General features: G+C 40.4%; 1 protein-coding gene across 1 annotated transcript; it reads left to right on the forward strand.

Annotated features, from left to right (window-relative positions):
- The first annotated feature begins 3,385 nt into the window (after positions 1 to 3,385).
- On the forward strand, positions 3,386 to 24,455 carry GORASP2 (golgi reassembly stacking protein 2). Its single transcript, XM_083349244.1, has 10 exons — positions 3,386 to 3,675; positions 12,493 to 12,573; positions 14,183 to 14,386; positions 15,261 to 15,347; positions 15,757 to 15,887; positions 17,341 to 17,473; positions 17,658 to 17,778; positions 18,817 to 18,894; positions 20,832 to 20,942; positions 23,323 to 24,455. The coding sequence occupies exons 1-10, from the start codon at positions 3,613 to 3,615 to the stop codon at positions 23,679 to 23,681; spliced, it is 1,368 nt and encodes a 455-aa protein (XP_083205370.1). The 5' UTR covers positions 3,386 to 3,612; the 3' UTR covers positions 23,682 to 24,455.

Below are 24,455 nucleotides of genomic sequence, written 5' to 3' on the forward strand. Positions count from 1 at the left end.
GCACAAGAAGGCCTGGAAGAATGTTGTCCATGGGGTTGTGATGGGTCGGACATGACTTCGCAGCTAACAACAAATACAAAAGGTCTCATCACACAACTCAGTGAACTAACAACCACATTTATCTAGTGCAGGAGTCTTCAAACTTGGCCCTTTTATGACTTGTGGACTTCAACTCCCAGAATTCCTCAGCCAGCATACCTGGCTGAGGAATTCTGGGAGTTGAAGTCCACAAGTCATAAAAGGGCCAAGTTTGAAGACCCCTGAACTAGTCTCTTGTGTGAACCCCAGCTGTATGCTAAATTCATGGTTGTGTCCTGCAAACTCAGAAAATGTAGTTAATTGAATACACCAGGTTAAGTCAACTATCAATAATTACATGATACAAATCTAGAAACTGTATTCTTATGAATATTGCTTGCTTTTATAATTCTTCTTAAGGGCAAAAATATCTTTGGCATTATACAACAAGCTAGGCTGAAAAGGAAATACTTATCTACAATTTGTTGAATATTTATTCCATGTATAGCTGATCTTAGTTCTCTAAATCAGAATGCAAAGCCCTAGGAAAAATGAGTCCATGATATGCTGTGAATGTATCATCTCAAACAATCTATCGTCCTCAAACAAGCAGCAGATTTTTTTGTAGAGCCTGACAGTAGAGAAGACAACACCACTTCCTGTAGGAACAATTCTCTCATACAAGAAGAGACAACTATGAGATGTATAGGCTGGCTACCACAGTTGGAACTAAACAGCGTTAACTGTTTTGATTTGTTCTTGGTTTTAATAAGAGCAGTGCTGGTGGCTGATGATCCTAAGCTGGACAAGGTGGCAGTGCTACACAGGTGAAGGTTTAAGAAGAGCCCAAAGATGTTTTTCACAAGGCAACTGGACTTTTTTTTCCCTTTGAAGCCGTTTCACTTCTCATCCAAGAAGCTTCTTCAGCTCTGACTGGATGGTCCTTCCATTCCTCCACTACCCAGTCAGAGCTGAAGAAGCTTCTTGGATGAGAAGTGAAACATCTTCAAAGAAAAACAAGAAAATCCAGTTGCTTCGTCAAAAAGCATCCTTGGGATAACTATGACCTGGATGACTGAGAATCTCCATACACGTTTAAGAGGAGCCTAAAGTCTACTGATGTGGACCTGGATCAGATTCAAAGGCAGCTACCAAGGAAAAAGAGGAAGCGATAAAGGAGAATAGTTGAAGGTGAGAGTTGAAATGAGGGGTCCTTGGTGCCCTGAGCTTTTTTTTTTCTTGAAGACGTTTCATTACCTAACCTAGGTAACAGCCTCAGTGCTAGTAAAGTGTGGGGTTTGCTCTCAATTTATATTGTAGTTTGCCCAACCAAACTCAGAAAGCACCAAGATCCCCTCAAAAAGGAGGCACATTGTGGGCCTGTAGGAAATTAGGAAGCCTTTGCCAGTCCTTCACTTTTCTCTTAAAAGAAAACAAGGAGAGTATTGACAAACCATGGGGTGTACTGTACTTGGCCTGCTTGCTGTTTTATTCAACAGGAAAATCTACGTCTTCAAAAAGTCTTTGCAGATCTTAAAAACCAGGGGGGATTCTAAGCAAGACATGGTGGTTCCCCTAGACCAGGGGTCAGCAACCTGAAACAGTGAAAGAGCCACTCGGAACCGGTTCCCTCACAAAAGGAAAAACTGGGAGCCGCAAAAAATGTGTGCGCATGCGCGTACATGCGCACATGCGCAGAAAAGGGTTTGACTGAAGAGTGGAGCCAAGGCGAGATACACACCTACCCTGCATAGTTGAATTGATTGGTTGAACTTTTTTAGTCCCACTTTTTTTTGGGGACTGCACATGGCAGAGGACTGGGAGCCGCAGGAGACGGCTGAAAGAGCCGCATGCTCTGTTTCAGGTTGCTGACCCCTGCCCTAGACAGGCACAATCGTTCAGGGTTTTCAAGACACCCTCTGCCACATACGGTAGTTTGCTCAACACTTTGGCTGAGTCCTCAAAACATTAAAACCCACTTGCAGCTTGACGTGTATGATTTAAAAACCCAAAATTTGACACTCACAACTCGAAGACAAGTCTGGTTGACAAAAACAAAGATTTATTGAAAAGAAAATTGAAAATAATAATAAAAAAATGGGAGCGTTTGCAAACGCGGCCTCTTAGACCCTTCCCAAATTGGATTGGATTCAAAGAGCGCCCTGAGCAAGTTTCACACTAGGCATTTTATATTCTTTCACGATACACACCAACCCTAAGAAGCTTAAGTCATTCTTTTGAAGTTGTTTCACATCCCTAGAAGATGTTTACTTGTAATTTTCACCTTTTGCAAGTCACTTTGCCTGGGCAGGAAACAGATAACCTCACACACTGGTGTTACAATTCATTGGTATTACATTTTATACAATTTTTAAAAGAATAACCTTTATCCTTCACAGTGGGAAAGTCAATCAGCTTTCCCAATAAAACTTCAGACCCAGCGGTGGTTTCCATGAGGTTTTCTTAGCCACCTTACGGAGGTTGCTTTACTTTCCTGAGAAGTTTTTTTCCCCCAGCAATCTTCAGTCTAGCCCAGCTGAGCTATGCTGTCTCAGGAATTCTGGGAGTTGAAGTCCATGAGTCATAAAAGAGCCAAGGTCGCCTACCCCTGGTCTAGCCTATAGCCTGGGATTTCCTAATGGCCCCCCAACTGGTGGAGCAGTGGGCTAATGCCTCCTTAAGTAACACCAGCTGCCTGCAATTAGTGCAGGTTCGCATCCCACCAGGCTCAAGGTTGACTCAGCCTTCCATCCTTCCGAGGTAGGTAAAATGAGGACCCAGATTGTTGGGGGCAATTAAGCTGACTTTGTAATAATGCCGCTTGGGGTGTGTGTGAAAGCCCTAATAAGCAGGCATATATACATAGAATGAAGGCTACTGCTAAGCTTATAAGCCGCCCTGAGTCTTCGGAGAAGGGCGGGATATAAATGGAATTAAAATTTTAAAAAAAAGCCTGTTTAGGCTCCAAGCCGTGCAAGCAAGGTCGCCTCAGGCGTGGAGCTTTGAACGCGCCTCACAAAAACGCGCGCCGTGGGCAGAGACCGATTGCCGAACAAGTCCTTTCCCTTTTTCACCGCCAGAGAGCAGCACGAGGCGCCCCGAAGCGATAGCGCAATAACGACGGGTTATCACCAGTTTTAGTGCCTCACGGGCCTCCGTTGAACCACTTAAGGAGGCAGGTCTCACGTTTATGCTGATTCTCCTTCCGTCTTTTCTCTCTATATATCCCAGAAGGCACTGCGAGCAAGCGGGAGGGGGGGGAGCGGGCGGGGAAATAACTTTCCTGAGCGTCCTGGCGGCAGGCATGCGCCGCAGCGCTTTCGACCGGCTCGCCCTTTCGCTCACGCTCCTTGGGTCCAGCAGGAGGCGCTGTCGGGGAGCCGCCGCCGCCACGGAGGCCTGCGTATCCCAGCGTCCTGCGCAGCGAGCGTCCCGGCCCGACGGAGTGCCACGTCTTTGGTGCGGCGGCAACGGCGGCTGGCTGGCTGGCTGGCTGGCGCGGGAGGGGCGGGTGCGCCGCGCGTCCTTTTGCGCGTCCCGGAGAAGCCGCTGCCAGCGCTCGGCGCCCTGGTCGTCCGCCGCTGGGCCTGAGCCATGGGCTCGTCGCAGAGCGTGGAGATCCCTGGCGGGGGCACCGAAGGCTACCACGTCTTGCGAGTAAGAGGAGAGGACGACTCGGGGAAGGGGGGGGCGAGCGCACGTGGGAAGGCCGTGCACGGAGGAGGGGAAGGCATTCGGCAGGCGAAGCGTGCAGGAATGCGCGAATGCCGGGACTGAGCTTTGCCTGGCGCCCTACGGCTACGTCCCACGGGTGACTTCCCAGATTGCTGGAGTGTACGAGCCCTGCCGAGGAGGAGGAGGGTGGGTGATGACTCGGAGGATCAGTTCAGCCTTCCTCGGGTCGCCGCTTGGGAAATCCCTAGTCGTGGGGATCTCTGCTCTTCCTTTTCCCTTTCCCCCCCCCCCCCCCGCCAAAAAAATAAAATAAATCCGTGCCAGAAATTAGTTTGGCTACTTAGCGCTTCTCTTAAGCGGAGAAGGTAGAAAGCGAGGAGGAAGTAAGTGCCCGTTTGTGTTCGTTATGGAGGAGATGGGATAACAGCTCTGGGGGCTGGGTGACTTCGGAGAATGTTTCAGCCAGTAGTAAATCTCGCTTAAGATCCAGTGGCACCCATCATCAGTTCGTGCACGATCTGTTTCACGAGCTTACTGTCTCGTGATGCTCTTCCTGACCTTGGGTTTGTTTGTTTTTTTGAGTACGTTATTGATTTTATATGCTAGCTAGAGCAAGCCATCCCGGGTGACAGTTATATTACTACTTCTCGATCAACCTGCTTGTTAAAAAGCTGGTAAGTCAAAAGATGTGCTGATGTAGAATATATGAATCTCTTCTGGGAAGAATCCGGGATCTTGTCAGTTCTGCACTATGAAATCTATTCTGTCTTTCCCGTTTGGGGAGAAGTAATTGTTTAATTTGAAAACGTAAGATGGACTTTCAAAACATAATCAGCTAATAAACTAACCCCATAGAGTGGTGAAATAAGCCATGTTGGCAGTTAACTGATGCGTGTTAACCCATTAGGGTATTGAAGCCTGTTACCAGATGCAAGTGGAAAATTGATCTCCATTGTCTTAACTTGTACATACCCTAAAACTTACAATTTCTGTGATCTTGCCTACACTCTAAGGTTCACATTATTTCTGTTATATGTTGGTGGAAGTATTTTTACTTTGAGTAATATACCTGATGTTTTTAAAAGCAAGTGTATGATGCAGTTTGAGCAATTTTGTTGCACTTTCTTCAAGAGAATTCCACAAAAATACAATAGTAAACTGCAGCTTGTCAGGATGTCAAAACTTTCACATTAGTGAGATTTGCTGATTTCTTTCATCATCATCTGATTCCAGAGTTATTACAACTTTAGTTGGTTCAAATATTTTCCCCCAATATAAATAGACATCAAGAGACAAAGATTTTCAGTAATTTGCTATTTGAAGGATTTCTAGGCAAGAGATATGGAATACTTTGTTCAAGATCTGATAAATATCAGAAAGACTAATCATGTTGTCAATTACAAGTTGGATTGATTCCAAACTTAACAGTAGCCCTAGAGGAAATTTGTGTCAGCTTCATAATTGGAAATTGGATTTGTGTAGTAGTGCTTCCTTAACATTTTATTCTACATTTCTATATTGATATACAGCTCTCTCTTTTTTTCTTTCATTCAGTCATGTCCAATTGTTGGAGACTGCCTAGACAGGTCCCTACAGTTTTATTGGCAGGGTTTTTCAGAAGTGCCATTGCCTCCTTCCTAGGGCTAAGAGAAAATCAATAATGCGAAGTCGCCCAGCTGGCTTGGTGCCTAAAGTGGGACTAGATCTCACAGTCTCCCTTAATCACTACACCAGATGACTCCAAGATAGAAAATAATTTATACACTTGGTATTTTAACTGTTGAAGAAGAAATAAAAGGTGACACAAATGAAAAGTAATGCCTCTGTGTCAGAGAAACTATTAATTGTATTTCTTTTAGGCCATTTATATATCACCCTTTTTCTGATACCCTCAAAACATTAAGTATATAGAAAGTAATGAAAAAAATGCTAAACAGTATAGTAGAAAACACTAAAACAACAAAGTATTGTATTTAATACACAGAATATTTACTTAGGTGGTAAAAGTAATTTTTTTAGGTGGGATGGGGAGCATATATGGTAAATTGAATAATAATAATTTTCAGTATGGTCAAGCGTGAGTTTATCTTTTACATGCTGGTTTGAAAATTTATGTTTCTCAAAGCCTGTAATTTGTCAACTTTATTCAACACTCCTAATTTTGAAGTTAGCTATTTCAGGGAGTTCAATTTTTTGATGATCAAGCAATTTAACACTGGGGAGTTATGAAGAGTGTAGGGTACAGTATGTTGTATATCCATTGATTAGGAAGTTAGCTATTGATATAGACTCCTTAGTCAGATATAAGGCAGTTCTTACAGAATAAAAAACACTAGATATGTATTAAGGTCTCTCAGATATAAAGGCATTGGATTTATGGCAATTTGACTTGTCTTCTTCCCCCTCTTCCTCCTTTCTCTGTGATTTCCTTAGTCATTCATTTTTCACAGGAATTGATAGTAAAGGAAGATACTTTTCCTAGGTTTCCCCAGCATGAAATGCTGTAATCCAGGCATGTCAAACACAAGGCCATGTGGTTCTGTCTGGCCTGGGGACCTGCTCTGGAAACAGCGAAGGACCGGCCCACGGCACCTCGGCCTGGCCCAGGCCGACCAGGCATTGATATACAACCTGGTGCCAGCCATCAAAGCCAGAGCATGCTCAGCCTTAGATCCACAGGGCAGCTCTGGAACCAGCAACGGGTGCCCCCACCCGGCCCCCTTGGCACGCACGCAAGAGGCAGTGAGCAGGTGGAGTTCAGCATCCCTGCTGGCTGTCTTGCCCCGCAGGCTGACTTCACCCAGGATGCCGGCGCTGGTCGTCTCCTGTGCTCACACCCAGGGGGAGGGGCCTAGGCGGCAGGACAGCTCCTCACTGATTCCAGGGCTGCCCTGTGGATCTAAGGCTCAGCGCATTCTGGCTTTGATGAATGCAACCAGGTTGTAGATCAGTACCACCCCCCTACACCAGCACTTCCATGGCCCACTCGCTGACCTAACCTCCCAGTCACTAGGCTTCCCTTTCACCAGGACCAGCCCCACCTGCATGAGAGGAAGGGAAGGTGGGTGGGAGGAGGGAAGGAAGGAAGGAAGGAAGGAAGGAAGGAAGGAAGGAAGGAAGGAAGGAAGGAAGGTTATAATGAGAGGGAGGAAGGGTCTGAGAGGAGTCCTGCCTTAGCACATGGCCATGAGCCATCGTCTTGTCCCCTCTGCCTGACCTCTCCTGGTGGTCTCCCATCCTATTGCTGAGGATGCTTTGGTTACAAAACCGGGTCTCCTCGTGGGGAGAGAGAATAGGCCTCCCACTGATCCATACACTTTGCTCTCTTACACACACCATGAGCAACTTGGCCAAGAAGAGCAAACCAATCAGCAGCAGCATTGAGGAGGTAAGCACAGCCGGGTGCCCCCTTGAGAAAGGCTAGACTGGGCGCTTGCGCTCCACTGCCCAGGGCTCCGGGCATCCTGCATCACTGGGGGTCCTCTGCATGGCCTGAGAGGGACAGCAAGACTCCTCTGGTGGACAAGGGTATAGTGTTTGCCCTGGTCTCGCCTTCCCCAGCTGGAGACAGTGTATCCCCCCCCCAGACCCGCCTGGGCCATTACAGGCACCCCCCCGATACAAGCGACGTTGAGCTGGCCATGCCCATCCTGGCCACGCCCACCCCCACTTTGCCCCCCCCAGCGCCCCCAAGATCAACCACAACCCTAATGTGACACACCTGCTATATCATAATTAAAAGATACTTTTCTAGCAGGCAGTAAAATCCTATGATATAGTAAAAGAGCATTTGTAGATTCCTTCTTGGTTAAATTATTGTACTGCTGAGTGAGATAGTGGCTAAATGGAGTATGAGTTGCCATCAGTTCACTGCATTATCCCATTTTTCTCCAACTTAGTTCAATAACTTCAGGTCTGATACATTGACACTCCTAGGTTAAGCATAGCAAATTGCTATTATAAATTGGGAGACATAGAATTCAGTCCTTTTTTCTGGTTTGTTTGTTTTGCATGCTAGTCATAACATTAAACAGAAGTATTCTTTACTAGCTGCATTTAGTAAGAAAGCTAGGAGATTCTGCTGTGTTTCAAATCTGACAAGACATCACAGTTCTTCGCATGAGGCCCAGAACCAGATAGAATTGACCACGTCTTCCATCCAGCATAATCTTTCTTTCCCAGTCTGTTTAGGTCTTTCTTGCAAGGGAAGCTGTATTTTGTGCTTATTTGAAGGCAGGTTTAAAAGTGTTCATACAACCTGGGGTCAAATAAACAGTATCTTGAATGCCATGGATAGAAGCTATCTGGTCCAGGTAAACTCAGATACAGTACAGTTTCCCTTTGGGCCCCTTGAGTCAGTCCAAGGAGATAGGGAAAAGCAAAGAGTGCAGTCCCGTCAAGTATCCAGCTTAAGTGCTTTGCTTCCAAGCAAATGCCTGAATATGGCTTATGACATTCCTGCTATCACTAAGAAGGCATGTGACAGAGGAAGCACCATCTGCACAGTTAAATTGGTATCGGAATATTAGGGAATTAAATATTTTTTAAAAATCAGGAAAAATACTTAAGTTACAGGCCAGTGAAACAAAAGGGATAGTAGAACGAAAATAACTGGTGGAATATGAAACATTTGACATTACTTATCCTAAATCTGACTCTGGATCTAGTGACTTCAGATCAGTGGAACTTGTAGCCAGGAAGGACCCATAAAAAGAGGAATGTCAGACTCATACATTCCTTATTTGACGTATAGATATGCAGATCTCCAGAATGTGACAGAAAAATTCAAAAAGCAGATACTTCAAAATCTGGAATATCTGTCAGTGTTTCACCTATGTAGTTTTATTGAGGAAAATATACATGAATAAATATGTTGGATACAAGAATATACTACAATATGCAAGAGAAAACAGCATTGCATCAGGTTTATACATAAAACAGTATTATCGGGTGTATATATAAGTATCTGTCAGAGAGATGTGAATTAAGTAAATGTTAGATTAAGAATATAAAAGGGAAAATCATGCTAAAGATACATCAGCTAAATAAAATAAAATGTAGTTCCTTCCCACATATGTTTTGAAAAAGTCTGCTAATTAATCTATGACCAAAATAAAAATGCGAGATTGGTTAAATAATTTTCTTTATAAGCTTTTATATAGAATCTACTAGTTCTTTGCCTGTGTGCCTGTTAAAACTAATTTTTGTTAACATTTTTGTCAGTTTTAATTTTTCCACGATAACTTGCATGTTAGTGTTTTTTAAAGATACTTTTTGCCTCAGGCCGTGATTTAGAATAAATTCTGTGTGTTTTAAGACCCCAAAGAGACACATAACCTCAGGGAAATTTGAACTCTTTAGTATATCTAATAGCAGTTATGTTAATGGAGAACTAAACCAGAGACATATAAGGGATTTTTTAAAAAAAAAAATTGTAAGCATTTGCTGTCCTTGTTAAGGTCCTTGGTAGCACATTCTGTCTCCCTTGTTTCCTTCTGAACAAAGTGATGAAACTTACCTTTCTTCTCATAGATAACTAGAGGTTGTCTAAGGCGCGAACTTGGATATGGCAGTGTTTTTAATTGTGTGAGGTAAAAGCATAAAAAGGTGTATTTGCATTACTGTATGGCTTTATGTGACATTTAACTACAGAATAGACTAATTATGCACATTTCTGCAAATATAATTGGAAAGCAAACTGAGATTGTCATGGTTCATGTAGTAATAATAATTATGCACTCTGTTTTGAACTTACCGTATTACAGTAGGAAAGTATTGTTACCTAAAATTATTTGCATGTTAAATAACTTTAATATTGAATTTTGGCAATAAGACCATCAAGATTATTGTTTGGTTATAACTGGTAGAATGAATGATAGTGCAGTACCCTAAAACAATCGACTATAGGTAGCTGTGTAGCTGTGAGACTCCTCAGTGTATAGATGATTTATTTTCTTGTAACAGTTGGATCAATTTACTTAGAGCTTTTTCTCTGAAAAAGAAAGTTGTTTCTGAATAGTTCAGTGGAAGCTTGTGGTAGCCAATTAAAAAGAAACTCAGTCAATTTTAATGGAGGGAACTGAAGCGTAGCCTTTAATGCAGACTGTATGTTAAAATGTTTTATTACATTATCTCTCTGCTGAACTATCAAAAAAATTCTGCCTTCAGCATTTTGTAGTTGATAAACTGTTTGCCACTTTTGCAGGCCTTCTTATCAAAAGCTCTTCTTAAATGTTTTGGATTGAAGATGATATCCACAATAGTTTAAATGTTAGGTGCTTAGGGAATTTTAAAATTTCTAAACTTAAGAAAATAACTTTAGAGCTGACTTACCAATAAATCAGATGAATCTATTTGAATCAGTCTGTAAGTTATTAGTGGCATCTATGAAATTTGTAAAACTTCCCTATCACTTCTTATAGATCCAGGTCAGTTCTTGCATCACTATTCTGCCAACTAGAATTTATCAGATGAAGACCAAATATGTCCAGATTCCTGCCTCTCATGCGTTCTTATAATTACAAACCATCAGCTCACATATTTGTGGTTGAAGTAATGCTAGAAATTGTATATTAAATCAAATTTTATTTACTATGTGCTATATAAGACAGCAGTTTTAGAAGATGAGAAAGTTAACTTTCTTTCCAAAACTTTGAGTGGAGCACAACGATAGTCCTGCTGTTCAGTACAGATAGTCCTCAACTTATGGCTGTAATTGATCCCAAAATTTCTGCCGCTAAGTGAGGTAGGTGTTAAGTGAGTTTTGCCCTGCATACGACCTTTCTTGCCACAGTTGTTAAGTGAATCACTGCAGTTATTAAGTTAGAAGCACCATTGTTAAATTTCCCCATTGAATCTGCTTGTCAGGGCTGCAAAAGATGATCACATGACCCCGGGACACTGCAACCATTATAAACATGAATCGGTTGCCAAGTGTCTGAATTTTGATTATGTGACCATAGGAATGCTGCAACAGGTCTTGAGGGACTTGGAGAATGTTGAGAGGGATGGAACTAATCTCCCAGGAGGAGAAGATACCACAAGGTGGGCAATGTGGCAAAGAAGGCCCGCCTCCTGGGACTTCATCCACTAGATGAAGTTCCCTGGCAGACGGGACCTGCAGCACGGCCTCTTTGTTAGACCTGATGGGGCAGGCAGGTGTAATCTGGGAAAGGCAGTCTCTCAGATAACCCGATTCCATGCCATGAAGGGCTTAAAAGATCAAAGCCAGCACCTGGAATTGGTCCCAGAAGCAGACTGGCAACCAATGCAGTTTGCAGAGGAGAGGTATACGTTAGTCCTTGACTTATGGTGACAGTTGAGCCCAAAATTTCCATTGCTAAGCAAGACAGTGGTTAAGTGAGTTTTGCACCATTTCCTGATTTTTCTTGCCACAGTTGTTAAGCAAACCACTTAAGTTGTTACGCTAGTAACACAGTTGTTAAGTGAAATGGGCTTCCCATACATACCAGTTATCAAATGTCCGAATTTTGATCATGTGACCATGGGGATACTGCAACAGTTGTAAGTGTGGGGGAAAAAATTCAGTGCCATTGTACCTTTTAACAGTCACTAAACCAACGTCTGTAAGTCAAGCCCCACCTGTAATGTGTACAGACAAAAGATCATAAAATGGGCTCTACTACTTAACAGCAACGGAGATTTTGGGCTCCATTATAGTCATGAGTCATTACACTACTTGTAGTTCGATTGTGTTGGGTTCTATGGCTTTATGATTGTGATGGAATACTGTTCCAGCAAAATAACCACAAAAGGAGACTAAATGATATCAGTAGATAGCTGTATATGGATATTATTAATTAATAACCTAAAAACATTTTAGTTATCAGAGGTCTCAAGCTTTCCTCGTGATTAGCCGAAAAGGAAGAAAGCAGCCATTTGTTTTTCTCAACAGTTTTTTTAACTGATGATTGTAGTGTAGCTGTGCAAGGCAGCCATACAATCCTGATGTAAGATGGGACCAATTTAATGAGTCACAGGAAGATCCTCCCTTCTCATCTGTATGCTCTGGAACACATTTTTGCCTCAAATCCAAAAACTCCAGTCCTGATGCCCGTAAATTTGTTTTTGTTCTGTCAATCTTAGTTTGCTTCTAAACTGTTTAGCCAACCTGTTAATGGAATTTCCTTTTGAGCTATTATTACTCCAACTGTGGTATTTAAAATATGATCTACATCTTTAGCACTTATCTTTCTTTTTATTACATTTTACTATTTTATCAGGAACTCTAGCTTTCTGTACTAGCAATAGTTGCTTATTTCATAGCCATAATTTTGTTCTTATTTTAAAAAAAGAGGGAATAACTAATGCTTCTTACCACGTGTAATATAGCTGTGTTCAAAACAAATTCGTAGATGAATTCATAATAACAGACCTTTTTGGGCAGAGATTGGTTTGTATAGTTTGAGCAAAGGCTCACACAATCACAAACTTTGGAAAGTTATTGAAACCTCATTTCAAAGGCTGCAGCCCTTAAATTGCAATTGCCAATGTGACAACTGGATTTCCTAAGATATGTCCACAGTTATTGTCCACAGCTGATAGCAGGGCTTGTTAACTGTTATTTCCAAGAGGTGACATACAGGTATGTGTGTCTTTTTAAATTGGTTTGACTCCTTAAAAGTTTGTAGTGTACTGTTGGCTTTAATTAATGACAGCATTTATGTTTTTATTAAGGTTTTCCATGCTGGGAATCGTAGTGTTGCTGTTGCTGCTTTTGATTATTATCAAACCTGTTGCGTGGTCTGTCTGATTTTCCATGTAATGTTTATGTTCTAGGTGCAAGAAAATTCACCAGGACATAGAGCTGGATTGGAGCCATTTTTTGATTTTATTGTTTCTATTAATGGTTCCAGGCTGGTAAGTGAATCCCCAAATTAAAAGTTATGGGTGGGTACCTGAAAACAAATCCAGATGTATCACTTCACAATCCAATGTTATGGAGTTATGCCTGGAGAGGGGAGGTAATAATCTTTTCCCAGTTGAAAAGAGCTTTTGACTCATAAAAAATAACTTGAGACCTGTTTGCACGAGCAAATCTGTTTCCTCTGGAAACTTTAGTTGGTAAAAGGAAACAGATTGTTCCAGGCATAGATTCCTGAGATACAAAATTCCTGCTGATGGATTGTTGATGAAAGAAGAAATAGGCTGTTTCTTTAAGTTTGGTTTAATTCCTACCTTGGTACACCCGTTATATAGATTGAATACGTGATGAATGAAGGCCAATATATTGTGTCCCAGGAAAGTGTTGCAGGATCCAATCTCAGTCAGTTACCAGGACCAGAGATTTAGTCTTCCAAGCTTTTGGACTCCGGGACAAGTCCGAAAGCTCGGAAGACTAAACCTCTGGTCCTGATGACTGACTAGATTAGATCCTGCAACATTATCCTGGTTATATGAGTCCAAAGAGGACAAGATTATGATAGGTGGGTTTTTCATCTCTTTTGAAATAATGTGTGAAATCCCTGGCTTCTCCATCTGTGAAATGTATATGGGTAGTTGAGGTACATATTAAATGTAACTGGCAAAAAAAAAAACAAACCCACCCTGGTTTTTCAGAAAGTTTTAAAAAAAACTGGCTGATTTTCTGGGTCTGGGGGTCGGGAGGTTAGTTGGGGTAATGTTAATTTATTGTTGATTGGTGCTGTCTAGTCATTATGCAAATGCTGAGGGAAAGTTAGTACGTGGTATATGGTTTGTTACGAGGAACAAATAATTGTTAGAAGAAGAGAGAATGATTAAAATTATAAGAGCATGCTGTTCTGTACCAGCCTGCTACCGGCCCTGCAGCAAAAGCAGGGACAACCCCTTTACAAACGGCAAGAGGCTGAAATAAAGCCTGCCAAATTTATTCACATAAAACAGAGCAAGACAAGACACCAACCATAAAACAGGAGCTAAGAAACAGGAACTATCCAAGCGGTTGCCTTCAGCAAACCAGCCCTCCCACACATTCCCCTTAAATACAGTTCAGGGCATGGCCTCTCTCTGCCTCCTTCCGAGGTGCCCCATTGCCTTCCTCTGTTTACTCCTGACTGACTGCCTCCTGTGTCGGGCGTCCTTGAACAGGGCCAGCTGTGGGTCATCTTCATCCACGCTGTCAGGCTCACACAGCTGGGTCTGCATCGTGACCAAATGGGAGGGGCCTGGCTGGGGGCTCTCATCAAGCTGTCCAATCCCCTCAGCAAGCTCTTCAACACCCCCCTCCTCCTCCTCCTCTGAGTCGTCCGACCCAACTGCCAAACCACAGGCTGACCCTGAATCACAACACATGCTTCTGCCCGTTTTGTTGTAAGACAGTGAAAAGTGGGCACATTAGGAAAGGCATACGTTTACTGTTAGGAAAGCCCAAAATGTCCTATCCAAAATGTTCTTCTACCGAATATTTGGAAATGCTGATACATTGCTATAGTGTGCGCATAACTGCAAATGAACTTAGTGATTTTTTTTATCTTTATACCTTTCTTAGAATAAAGACAATGACACGTTGAAGGATCTGTTGAAAGCCAACGTGGAAAAGCCTGTTAAGATGCTGGTCTATAGCAGCAAAACCCTGGAGCTCCGAGAGACATCTGTAACCCCCAGCAACATGTGGGGTGGGCAGGGATTGCTGGGCGTGAGCATTCGGTTTTGCAGCTTTGATGGCGCCAATGAGAACGTGTGGCACGTGCTGGTAAGTAGAAGCTCCATCTTTTTTTAAGAGAAGAAAATCATTCTGTGCGTAGAATCTTCTGGCTTTAACTGCCTTTTAGCAGTTATGCTTCCCATAGGAATTCACCACTTATTTTTACCAAGTGGCATAGAAAAAAATTCAGTTAGTTGCATATATTTCCTTTACTGCACTTTCTTCATTAAATTAAAATCTGTGTCAATGTAAACAGTGTGATGGCTATTATAGAGTTTGTTGCATATCTAGAAATAAAGCTTTTCTATATGTTTGTGGTGGGTATTTTTAAAAAAACAAGGAAGAGATAACATTTGCCAACACATTAATGGGTTTAATGCATTATTACTTATCTGGGATTTTCCCCCTTCCCTCGAAAACAACAGTCATTGTGCAAATACTTTTTGGTACATACCTGTATATACACAGTTTCAACAACCTCTCTATCTTGAAGTCAGTGTATTTTCTTTCCTGAAGTGCACATTTCATTTGTTAAGGAAACGGAAAGGTATTTTAGTGGTTGTATGGCAAAAGTGTGGAGCAAATCTTAACTATATTGACACCTGGGATTTCATTTTCTCTCTCTTTTTCTCCTCCCCCACCCCATTCCTTTTCTCCCTTCCCTTCAAATAAAGTAATAATAACAGAATAACAGAGTTGGAAGGGATCGTGGAGGTCTTCTAGTCCAACCCCCTCTCAGATCTATACCATTTCAGACAATGGCTGTCCAATCTCTTCTTATAATGTGAATGTTACCATGTAGTTATCAGAGTTGAACTTGATTTGAGAGAGTTTTTAATTTTTTATCTGTCTTTTGTACTTTTCTTGATCTGATTAAGGTATTCACTTTTTTAAAAAAAAACACCTTATGTCTTGTAATTAGGAAGTTGAACCAAATTCTCCTGCTGCACTTGCAGGTCTTAGACCTCATAGTGACTACATCATTGGGGCAGATACTGTCATGAATGAGGTAAATATGTTGTTTCATCTATTTTTTTTAAAAAAAAATCAAGATTCTGACCATTTTAGACTCATCAGGTTGCTCATAATTATTTATAATCGGCTTTTGATAAGCCTTGTTGATTTTTATTTTTGAGTAGATATACATAACTTAGAAGTTAATGTTTATTATTATTAATTGTGTTAATAATTTAAAGGTGAGCAGAAAGAACAAGTGAAAACAATAAAGAAAGGTTATTTTACAATTTGTGCATATGTGTCTTTTTTATGTTTACTTATCGGTAGAAATAAACCAATGAATGTTCTCATCTGCTAAAGTAAGAAATTCAGCTCATTCTGAATTTCAGAACATTAAAATAAAACAAAATACAGTTGATTAAAATTAATTGAAGTGTCAACTCAATATGTTTTTTCCTTAGTCTGAAGATTTCTTCTCTCTTATTGAAACACATGAAAGCAAGCCGTTAAAACTTTATGTATACAACACTGATACGGATAATTGTCGAGAAGTCATTATTACCCCAAATACCGCATGGGGTGGAGAGGGAAGGTAAGCTGATTTTGTTTAAAGGGATATGAAATGTGATTAAACTCACCCTTTCAGTACTGTTTCTGGGTGGTTCCCACACAATTAGATTTGTACCAGACTGGGCAGATACAGTGACAGTTAGATTAAATCTTTTTCATAGTATTTTAAGATATTGCTTAGCCATGAACTCCATTTGCATTTTGAACAGACAGAATATAAGAGGAATAATTTGCTAAGTGTTTCTGTTTTACAGTAAATCTTAGGGTAAAACATCAAAATTCAATTCCCATACTGCAAGATTTTATTCGCTCCCTTTTACTGAACACAAGCACTTAAGTATGTAAAGTACTTTAAATTTTTAGTGTGTTGGGTGAATATTATAATTCTATATATGATGAATGCTATAATTCAGGTAAGTTTCCATTAATTTAGAAAATAAATGTCAATTCTATATGGCTACAGCTTTCTTTCTCTTGGCTGTATAATTTTCTGTGTGACTTGTAGGTTTTTAATTATGTTTTTAATGACACCCCCCCCCTTCAAGCTCAGAATGTATTAATATACCCCTATATCATGAAAAACAAATTTCTGCATTTTATTCCTTTTTGTAGTATACAGGTGATCCTTCACTTGGTCACTTAGAAACCACGATGGACCCAAAAATAGTATTTATGATCTGGATTTGAAGTCCCAACAACAGCTTGCCCCCCTTCCCACATCCATGGTCATGTGATCACATTTTGAGCGCTTGTCAGCCAACCTGCATTTCTGCCCACTTGAAGAGTCCCACAATCACATGACTGTGATTTATGCCATTTTACAATATTTACTTCTGGTTTCAGCAAACAATGGGTTCATTTAATGAATACGGCATTTCTTTAACAACCACCCACTTAACAACTGGCACAACTTAACAACTGTAATTCCAGGCTCAATTACAGTCGTAAGTCGAGGACTACCTATAAAGGCAGATTGAAAAATAAAAGCAGAATAATTGCGTAACCGTATCTAGTGTCCCCGAAAGGCTTTATTTGGAGGGAAGGAAGGCTATAGAGTTGTTCATTAGATACTTTAGGTCGTGGGATTTTATACGCCCAGCCTTTCAGATGTCTCTAGCTATTTTTTTTACAGCCTTACTTTAATGCTGTCTTCATGGCAACAGTTTTGAATTGCTCTAAAGTTGTGTAATATCCTTGGAAATGAGGATAATCCTTAACAATGAATTAAAGTTGATTGCTATTTTCAATACCTTACCCCATGCTGCTATTACATTCACAAATGATATGTGCCTGTTTAAGGATATTGTTTAAATTCTGTCCATACAATTCCTCAAAGGCAATCCATCGGCATGAGGTAAGTGTGAACATATTTAGGGTTAATCTTTCTTTCTTTCTTTCTTTCTTTCTTTCTTTCTTTCTTTCTTTCTTTCTTTCTTTCTTTCTTTCTTTCTTTCTTTCTTTCTTTCTATTTAAAGCCTAGGTTGTGGCATTGGCTACGGATACCTGCACCGAATACCTACTCGTCCTTTCGAAGAGGGAAAGAAAATTTCTCTTCCCGGGCAGTTGTCTAGTACACCTATTAGTCCATTCAAAGATGGCTTCACAGAAGTAAGTTGCCATCCTTTCCTTTTGCAGCCTACACTGTGACTCTCCCCACCGCTTCTGGTGGGATAAGATTACTTCTTTTGTAACATACTATTCCGATACGTATGTTCTTTTCTAAGCATTTTATTCCCTTGCAACACTTTACGAAGCAGCAGATCTTTGGTAAAAGAGTGTTCTTTTTAATTAGGTCCAGCTGTCTTCAGTTAATCCCCCTTCTTCATTGCCACCTGGACCTACAGGAGTGGAGCAAGGCTTGCCTGGGCTTTCCATTAACACAACTCCTGCTGTCCCTAACGTGCTCAGTACAGGTTTGTCTTTTGTGCAGTCCTAATGCCAGTGTTCTGTTTTCTAAATGTAATTATATCAGGGGTGAATGACAAGTCTATTTAAGATACATGCCATGTACAGTAAGGTGATGTATAGCTATAAAATGGAACATTACTGGAGAGCTGGGTGGAGAAGGGTCTGGTTCTTGAAGAAGAGGCCAGATGTTAAAACCTTGGTTTCTGTAGAATTCTGCCAACTTGATTCTTTTTCTTATTCCTTTTCTTTTTTTTTTGCTAGTCATGTGAACCTGCTGTAATTTTATCCTGAGGGAGGGTTTTCCTTAAGAATGAATGAGCAAATATTAGAGTTCTCTAATGCATCCAAAACATTAATTAATGCTTTGTTTTCCATCCAATATTTTTGTAAATGTTTAATGTTTTAGAAAATTTTAATGATCGTCTCTTTGGCCAAATTTTATGCATGATAGGTAATCGGTAGCAGCCAGCATCTGCTGTATCTCACCTATCTTTGTCACCTTAAGATAAAACAAGGAAATAAGGGCTTATAGCAAATTCCTATTTCTCTTACAAAGCAATAACAAACCACAAAACAGCCTAGTTGCATTGCTTGGAACAGATAGAACCCCAAAAAAATGATATTTCTCAAAACACACAAGCACAGAAGCAAAGTTTTACAAGTGAAGATTTCAGGCTCATAAGATTTTGCCCGTCTTTGGTGCTCTTTGCATGAGCACTTTTGCCACTTGTGTTGAGCACTTTGAATCTCAGGAAGTATGAGAAGAGGAACACTGTTTCCTGCCAAACCATTTTATAGCAAGGGTTATGTATCTGCCTTAGAATATAAAAAAAGATTACTTGGGGATGAGTACTATCGATCTATCATCTATTGTTTTATCATAGAGAATAAAATAAAAAAAATTGAAAGTGCTTAATAATAAAGATTTTTGCTGGAAAACCTAAAGGCATCTTTCAAGGTAGACAGGTTGGGCTAGCTTAGAGATTTTTCTGGATACGTTCAAAATAGCATTTGAAAGATAACATGGCTTGATTTTTCATTAGGTGTTCCTACAGTACCGTTATTGCCTCCCCAAGCAAATCAACCTCTTCCTCCAATTAACTCAGCAGCTCCGTTACCAGGTATGTGATATAAATGTGGATGAACTTTCATGTGTGTAATAATGAAAACAGTGTTTTTAAATACAGTGGATATAGAAAATCTACACCCTTCTGTAAAATATCAGGTTTTTGAGATGCAAAAAAAAAAATTAAGACCAAGATAAATCACTCCACAACTTGTTCCTCTTTAATATTCTGAAGTGATTTTTCTTGATCTGACTTTTTTTTTCACATTTGGCATTTTAACGGGCGTGTATATAGACTTTCTATATCCACTCTAAAAAAAATAGTCTGTGAAGCTTCTTTCTTCATTCAGATCACTACAGTACTTGAGTAGAAGTTTTCAAATAGTTGAATCGTGTCGTATCGCTGATTAATTTTAGATGTAGTAAATGTTCATTTGCTTATGCCGAAGATAGGAGTCGCTGTAAGAATATCCTGAGAACTATATGTGCTAGCCAAATAAATGATGTTAATTTTATTTCATTTAATATATGTGTGGCTAAATATGCAATTTAAATTAATTGAAAACCATCTTTTTATATTATATGAATATAGAGAGCCAGTTTGGTGTAGTGGTTAAGGCACCAGGCTAGAAACTGGGAGACTGTGAATTCTAGTCCCACCTTAACTAGTTATTCTCTGTCATCCTTAGGAAGGAGGCTGTGGCAAATCACTTGCCCAAAAATATTGCCAGGAAAATTGCAGGGACCAATCCATGCAGTTGTCAGGAGTCAACACTTACCTGACGGCACACATACACGCACACATATATACTTACACAAAAATGATATGAATATACCAGAACCAAAATAATCTTAATTGAAGAATTATTTCAATAAAACTTCCCTGGTTTATGTTCAGTGGACAATTCAGCTGATGTTTTGTTTGCATGAGTCCTAATGAGAATCTGACATGAAATGAATTTTGCAATAGCCGCTCTCTTTTTCAGCTCGAGCTCTTTGTGAAGTTAATATGTTTAAAACATGAGTTCATACAAGACAAAAAACAATTTAAAAAAATAAGTATAATGACTCTTAGCTTAAGGTTAGCGCTAAAGATCTTGCATGAATGGATTACCTCCACAATGATCCAGACTACATGAGGATGTTTTTAACAGTTTTTGACTGAGTATCTTTGTGCAGTCTTAATACATACTATCTAGTATCTGCCTTTGAAATCAAATGTGTGGTCTCAGCAAATTAGTGCAGGTTAGTATTTACGATTGGAAGGAGAAATATGTATGAAAAATATGTATAACTGAAAAGCCTTCTCATATGAGGACTATTCCAAATACACACACAAAAAAAGACAGGGGTGGCCTAGTACCCTAACATGACTAAAGTAAATAAAAATGGGAACTGTGAATGCCTATAGGGAAAGAACTGCATTGGTGTAGCAATTAAAACTATAAGACTATTAGAAATATTTTGCAATTTATGAGTAAGAAAACCTTTGCTCCTCGTCTATCTGTAACATTTGGGACAGTATTCTTATACATTTCTGAAAATCTTAGAAGAACTGTTCTCTGAAAATATTACTTAAAGGTATATAATACAAAGCATTATAGAAAAATGGCACTCTATAGCTGTCTGTCTTGTAAATAGACAACTTCATATTACATTACGTGAGGGAAGGAAGTACATACGGATTATTTCCATATATCTATATTAAGTTTAAGTTTATTGAATTTATATACCGCCCTTTTCCCGTAGGACTCAGGGCGGTTTACAAACTTAAACTTAAACTTATCTATATTATGCCCATTCCTTGAAGTGATACACATGACCAAGGATATCTTCTGGATATCCGTGTGTCTGATGTTCTCTCTTCAACATATTGTGATTGTTAGAAAAGACTCGGACGTGTTCCTCCAATAAATGTTTTTTGTCACTTTTCTTTTTTCTGCTTCTGCAAGTAATAGCAACTTTTGAAATTTTGCATCTTATTTTTATTAGGACTGATAACTTTACCGGCTGGACTTCCCAACCTGGGGAACATCCCCAACTTGAATTTACCTGGTCCACACTTAATTCCTGGTCCTGGATTAGCAGACATTGGGCAGCCTGGTACGTTTTGAAAAATTTCTGAACTGACCCTTGATAACCCAGTCTAATGATTTTAGCTCAGTCCTGTTGCACATGAATTTATGTAACCGCTAAATTTGTCTTAATCTTATAATAAGTAGGGATTTCCTGTGTTTGCCTGTAGCCCTGTTTAATTCAGTCTCATAACATTTAGACCCCATTCACAGGTGAAGAAAAGGCCCTGAGACCCTCTAGGACAGACATGTCAAACACAAGGCCCGGGGGCCGGATGCGGCCCGCGAAGTGGTTTCATGCGGCCCGCGAAGCCATCCTGAAAACAGTGAGGGAACGGCCCCCACTGCCTTGGCCCTGGCCCAGAGACCCTCCTCCTGTCAGAGACCCTCAGATCTGTCCCACTCCTGCCCAGGCCCCCATAGGCACCCTTGATGCAAACGATGTAGAGCTGGCCACGCCCACCCAGTAGGCCATACGCACTCTAGCCACGCCCACCCAGTAGGCCACGCCCACCCTGGCCATACCCACCTGGCCCCCTGAGGGCAACCGCAATGCTGATGCGGCCCTCAGTGAAATTGAGTTTGACACCCCTGCTCTAGGAGAATCCCGCAAGAGGAGAGTGCTTTTTCCTTATTTTTCTTGCATTCCCAACACTATTGTGCATTATTACACCATTTATATTCCTAGCTTCTTCCATAAGTTGCTTCCACAATATAACTGATAAAGAGAAGGGAAATAAATAGATGGGAGATTAACTGTTTCTTTAATTTAACGCTAGTTAGATTTAAATTTAAATTGTTTTAAGTTAAGTTTAGTTTCCGACCTTGTTCTTTGGGGAGTGCCACCTCACCTGCTAATCAGGATGCTGTTTGTGTGCTAAAAATTAAAACTCAATTTGACGTCAGCTAAACAACTATCATGTCATATTTTATTGGCATCCTTGAGAACAGAAAGTAATGTTAACTCTTTTTGAGGCATTGCTATCGGTGGTGCAATATTACTGTGAAATAAAAGTCTTCCTATGTAAACGTAAAGTACAGTACTACCTTTAGGGCCTAAAAATGCAAAAAGCGCCGTGAACCCTGGTGTACAAATTGATTTTTTTTATATTCAAGTCATTTTCCTGTAATCTTCCTGAATAGATATTGGATGGGACAGGATTCGGAGGACTGTGAAAACAGAACCATGTGCCTTTTAGTTTGTCTGCATGGTTTTTTTGGCTAATGGTTGTTTATTCATTTGGACTCTATAAGCTGCATAAAGGAATGTGATTGTTCTGAAGCAGGAGGGGAGGATTCTTGTACAAAATACCTTGTGCCATAAGAAGTTAACAGCAGTCTTAAAGCTTTGCTGTGCTCTTGAATAATATGACACCTGGCCATCTCTAGAGGCAACAAGGAGTCCTTTAGTGATGGGCCATGATTCTTTAAGGGTTATGAGGAACTTTTTAATAAAGTAATACATTTTTTTGCTTCTTGCTCACACAAAGCAAATTGATGCCAGAAAGTTGTTTTACTGTTTATTTCAGTGAAATGTTTTGTGTTGTTGTTTTTTTTTAAAAAAAGAAAGTTGGGAGGTCTTCTCAGGATTTTATATCATGGATGGATGAAATGACTAAAAGTTTATTTCTTGCCCAATCTTAACCCTGTTGAAATAATTAGTATATTAGTTATTATTTTAGGAGGAAACGAAACTGCAAAATTTGGGGACCTCCAGGAGATTAATCTCTGTCGTAGAAAGACCTTGCTCAGAGTACACGTCTGTAGGGACCCTTATTTTTAATTTTAATTTTAATAATATTTCTATACCGCCCTTCTCCCTGAGGACTCAGGGCGGTTCACAGGGCAAGAGTAAAATACAAAATTACAAATATTAAAAGGAAATTAAATAATTGCCCGATTTTAAAACAATTGATATATTACAATTATAAAACCCCAAAGATAATATTAAGAATACAAAAATAAAAAACCCCATCAATCCCCCATCAGGCTAGGCCGGATTGTACAAACAAAAATGTCTTGAGATCGCGACGAAAGGAGCGAAGATCGGGCGCCATCCGGAGCTCTACCGGTAACTGATTCCATAGTTCCGGAGCGCCCACAGAGAAGGATCTCCCCCTGGGGGCCACCAATCGACATTCTCTGATCGGTGGCACCCTGAGGAGGCCCTCTCTGTGGGAACGCACAGGGCGCAGGGAGCTTGATGCCAGCAGCAGGTGTTCCCTGAGGTACTCCGGTACTCCTTATGGAAAGCCTCTTCTCTTTGGTTCTTTGTATATATTCTCACCATCTTCCTCGTAATACACACACGCAGTGTAAAATGGCTGTTTACAAATAGCATAGCTCTGTAGGCTGGTGACTTATACGTGTGGACTGCAAGCTTGTTTTTTGTCTTCTGATGTTCCTAGGATTGCCACCATTTCCCACCTTGCCTCCAGTCAACCTCTCTGGAATTGCTCCTCTGTCACCGGAATTCCTTGCCAAGTTCCCATTGGTCAGTGAGATACCCACCCTGCCTACAGATCTGTTGTCTTCTGCTCCCGTCACATCAAGCTTCCCTGCGAATCTTGGCACAACTGTAAATGTGGAACAAACCTCTGCACTCATTCTGGATACGGCCGTCCCTCCCCCCATGGTTACTACTGCGGCTTCTAGTGCCCCTGCTGCTAAGGCATTGTCTCCCGAAGACAGAGGAGATGGGATAACTCCCTTGAGTGAAAAGCCAGCACCCTTGGTCACAGATACAGCTGTGTCTGAATCATCATAACTTCAACTGATTGATTGGATTCGTATATTTATTCAACAACAGTATATGCAAACTACCATTACTTTCATGTTAGTTTGTATTTTGTTGTCAGAGTTTTGTAAATATACAGAAGGTGATTTAAGGGTCCAGATTTTTACCGTGGGCTTGGTGTAGGGTAGAGAAGGGGAAGGAACTGCTTATATTTAAAAAAAAGAATAAGAAAGAGGAAATATCAAGGTAGGACATGCAGGTGTCAGCTGCCAAAATTGAGGATTTTTTTTAAAGTGTAATCTGACTTCAGTAGGCTACCTTGCTTACTTTTCCCCCACACACACAAATTCGCTTCTCTTAGAATGAACAAGTAATTCACGCTTGTGGTATATGAACACTTTTTTTTTGGTACTTTGCAAGAATTAGAATTTTGGTAATACATTGTGAGGGGTAAAAATATTTACTTTTGTCCAAGTTGTACATTTTAGCAGTATAAAGATCTTCAAACTACAGCCGTTTTATTAAAAACTTCAGAACCTGACTTGTAAATTCAGCCTCATTTTTAAATCTGCCCTGTATGCAGATCTTTCCATTGAGCTACTGCTCTTGCCTAAACTTAGCTACTGCTGATTTGCTTTATAAACCCACTGTCAAAAGCATTGTGAAGAAATCAGAAGGAAACCTCATAATGTTGGGCATGGCTCAAAAACAGGAAGATGAAACTTTTGACCTTTTTTTTTGTAAAACAGGTTGTATTGAAAGAGCTTACATAATGGCAATAAATTCTGAGGATTTTATCTTGTA

The sequence above is a fragment of the Vipera ursinii genome (genome assembly GCF_947247035.1).
Source record: "Vipera ursinii genome assembly, chromosome: 1".
NCBI lineage: Eukaryota > Metazoa > Chordata > Lepidosauria > Squamata > Viperidae > Vipera > Vipera ursinii.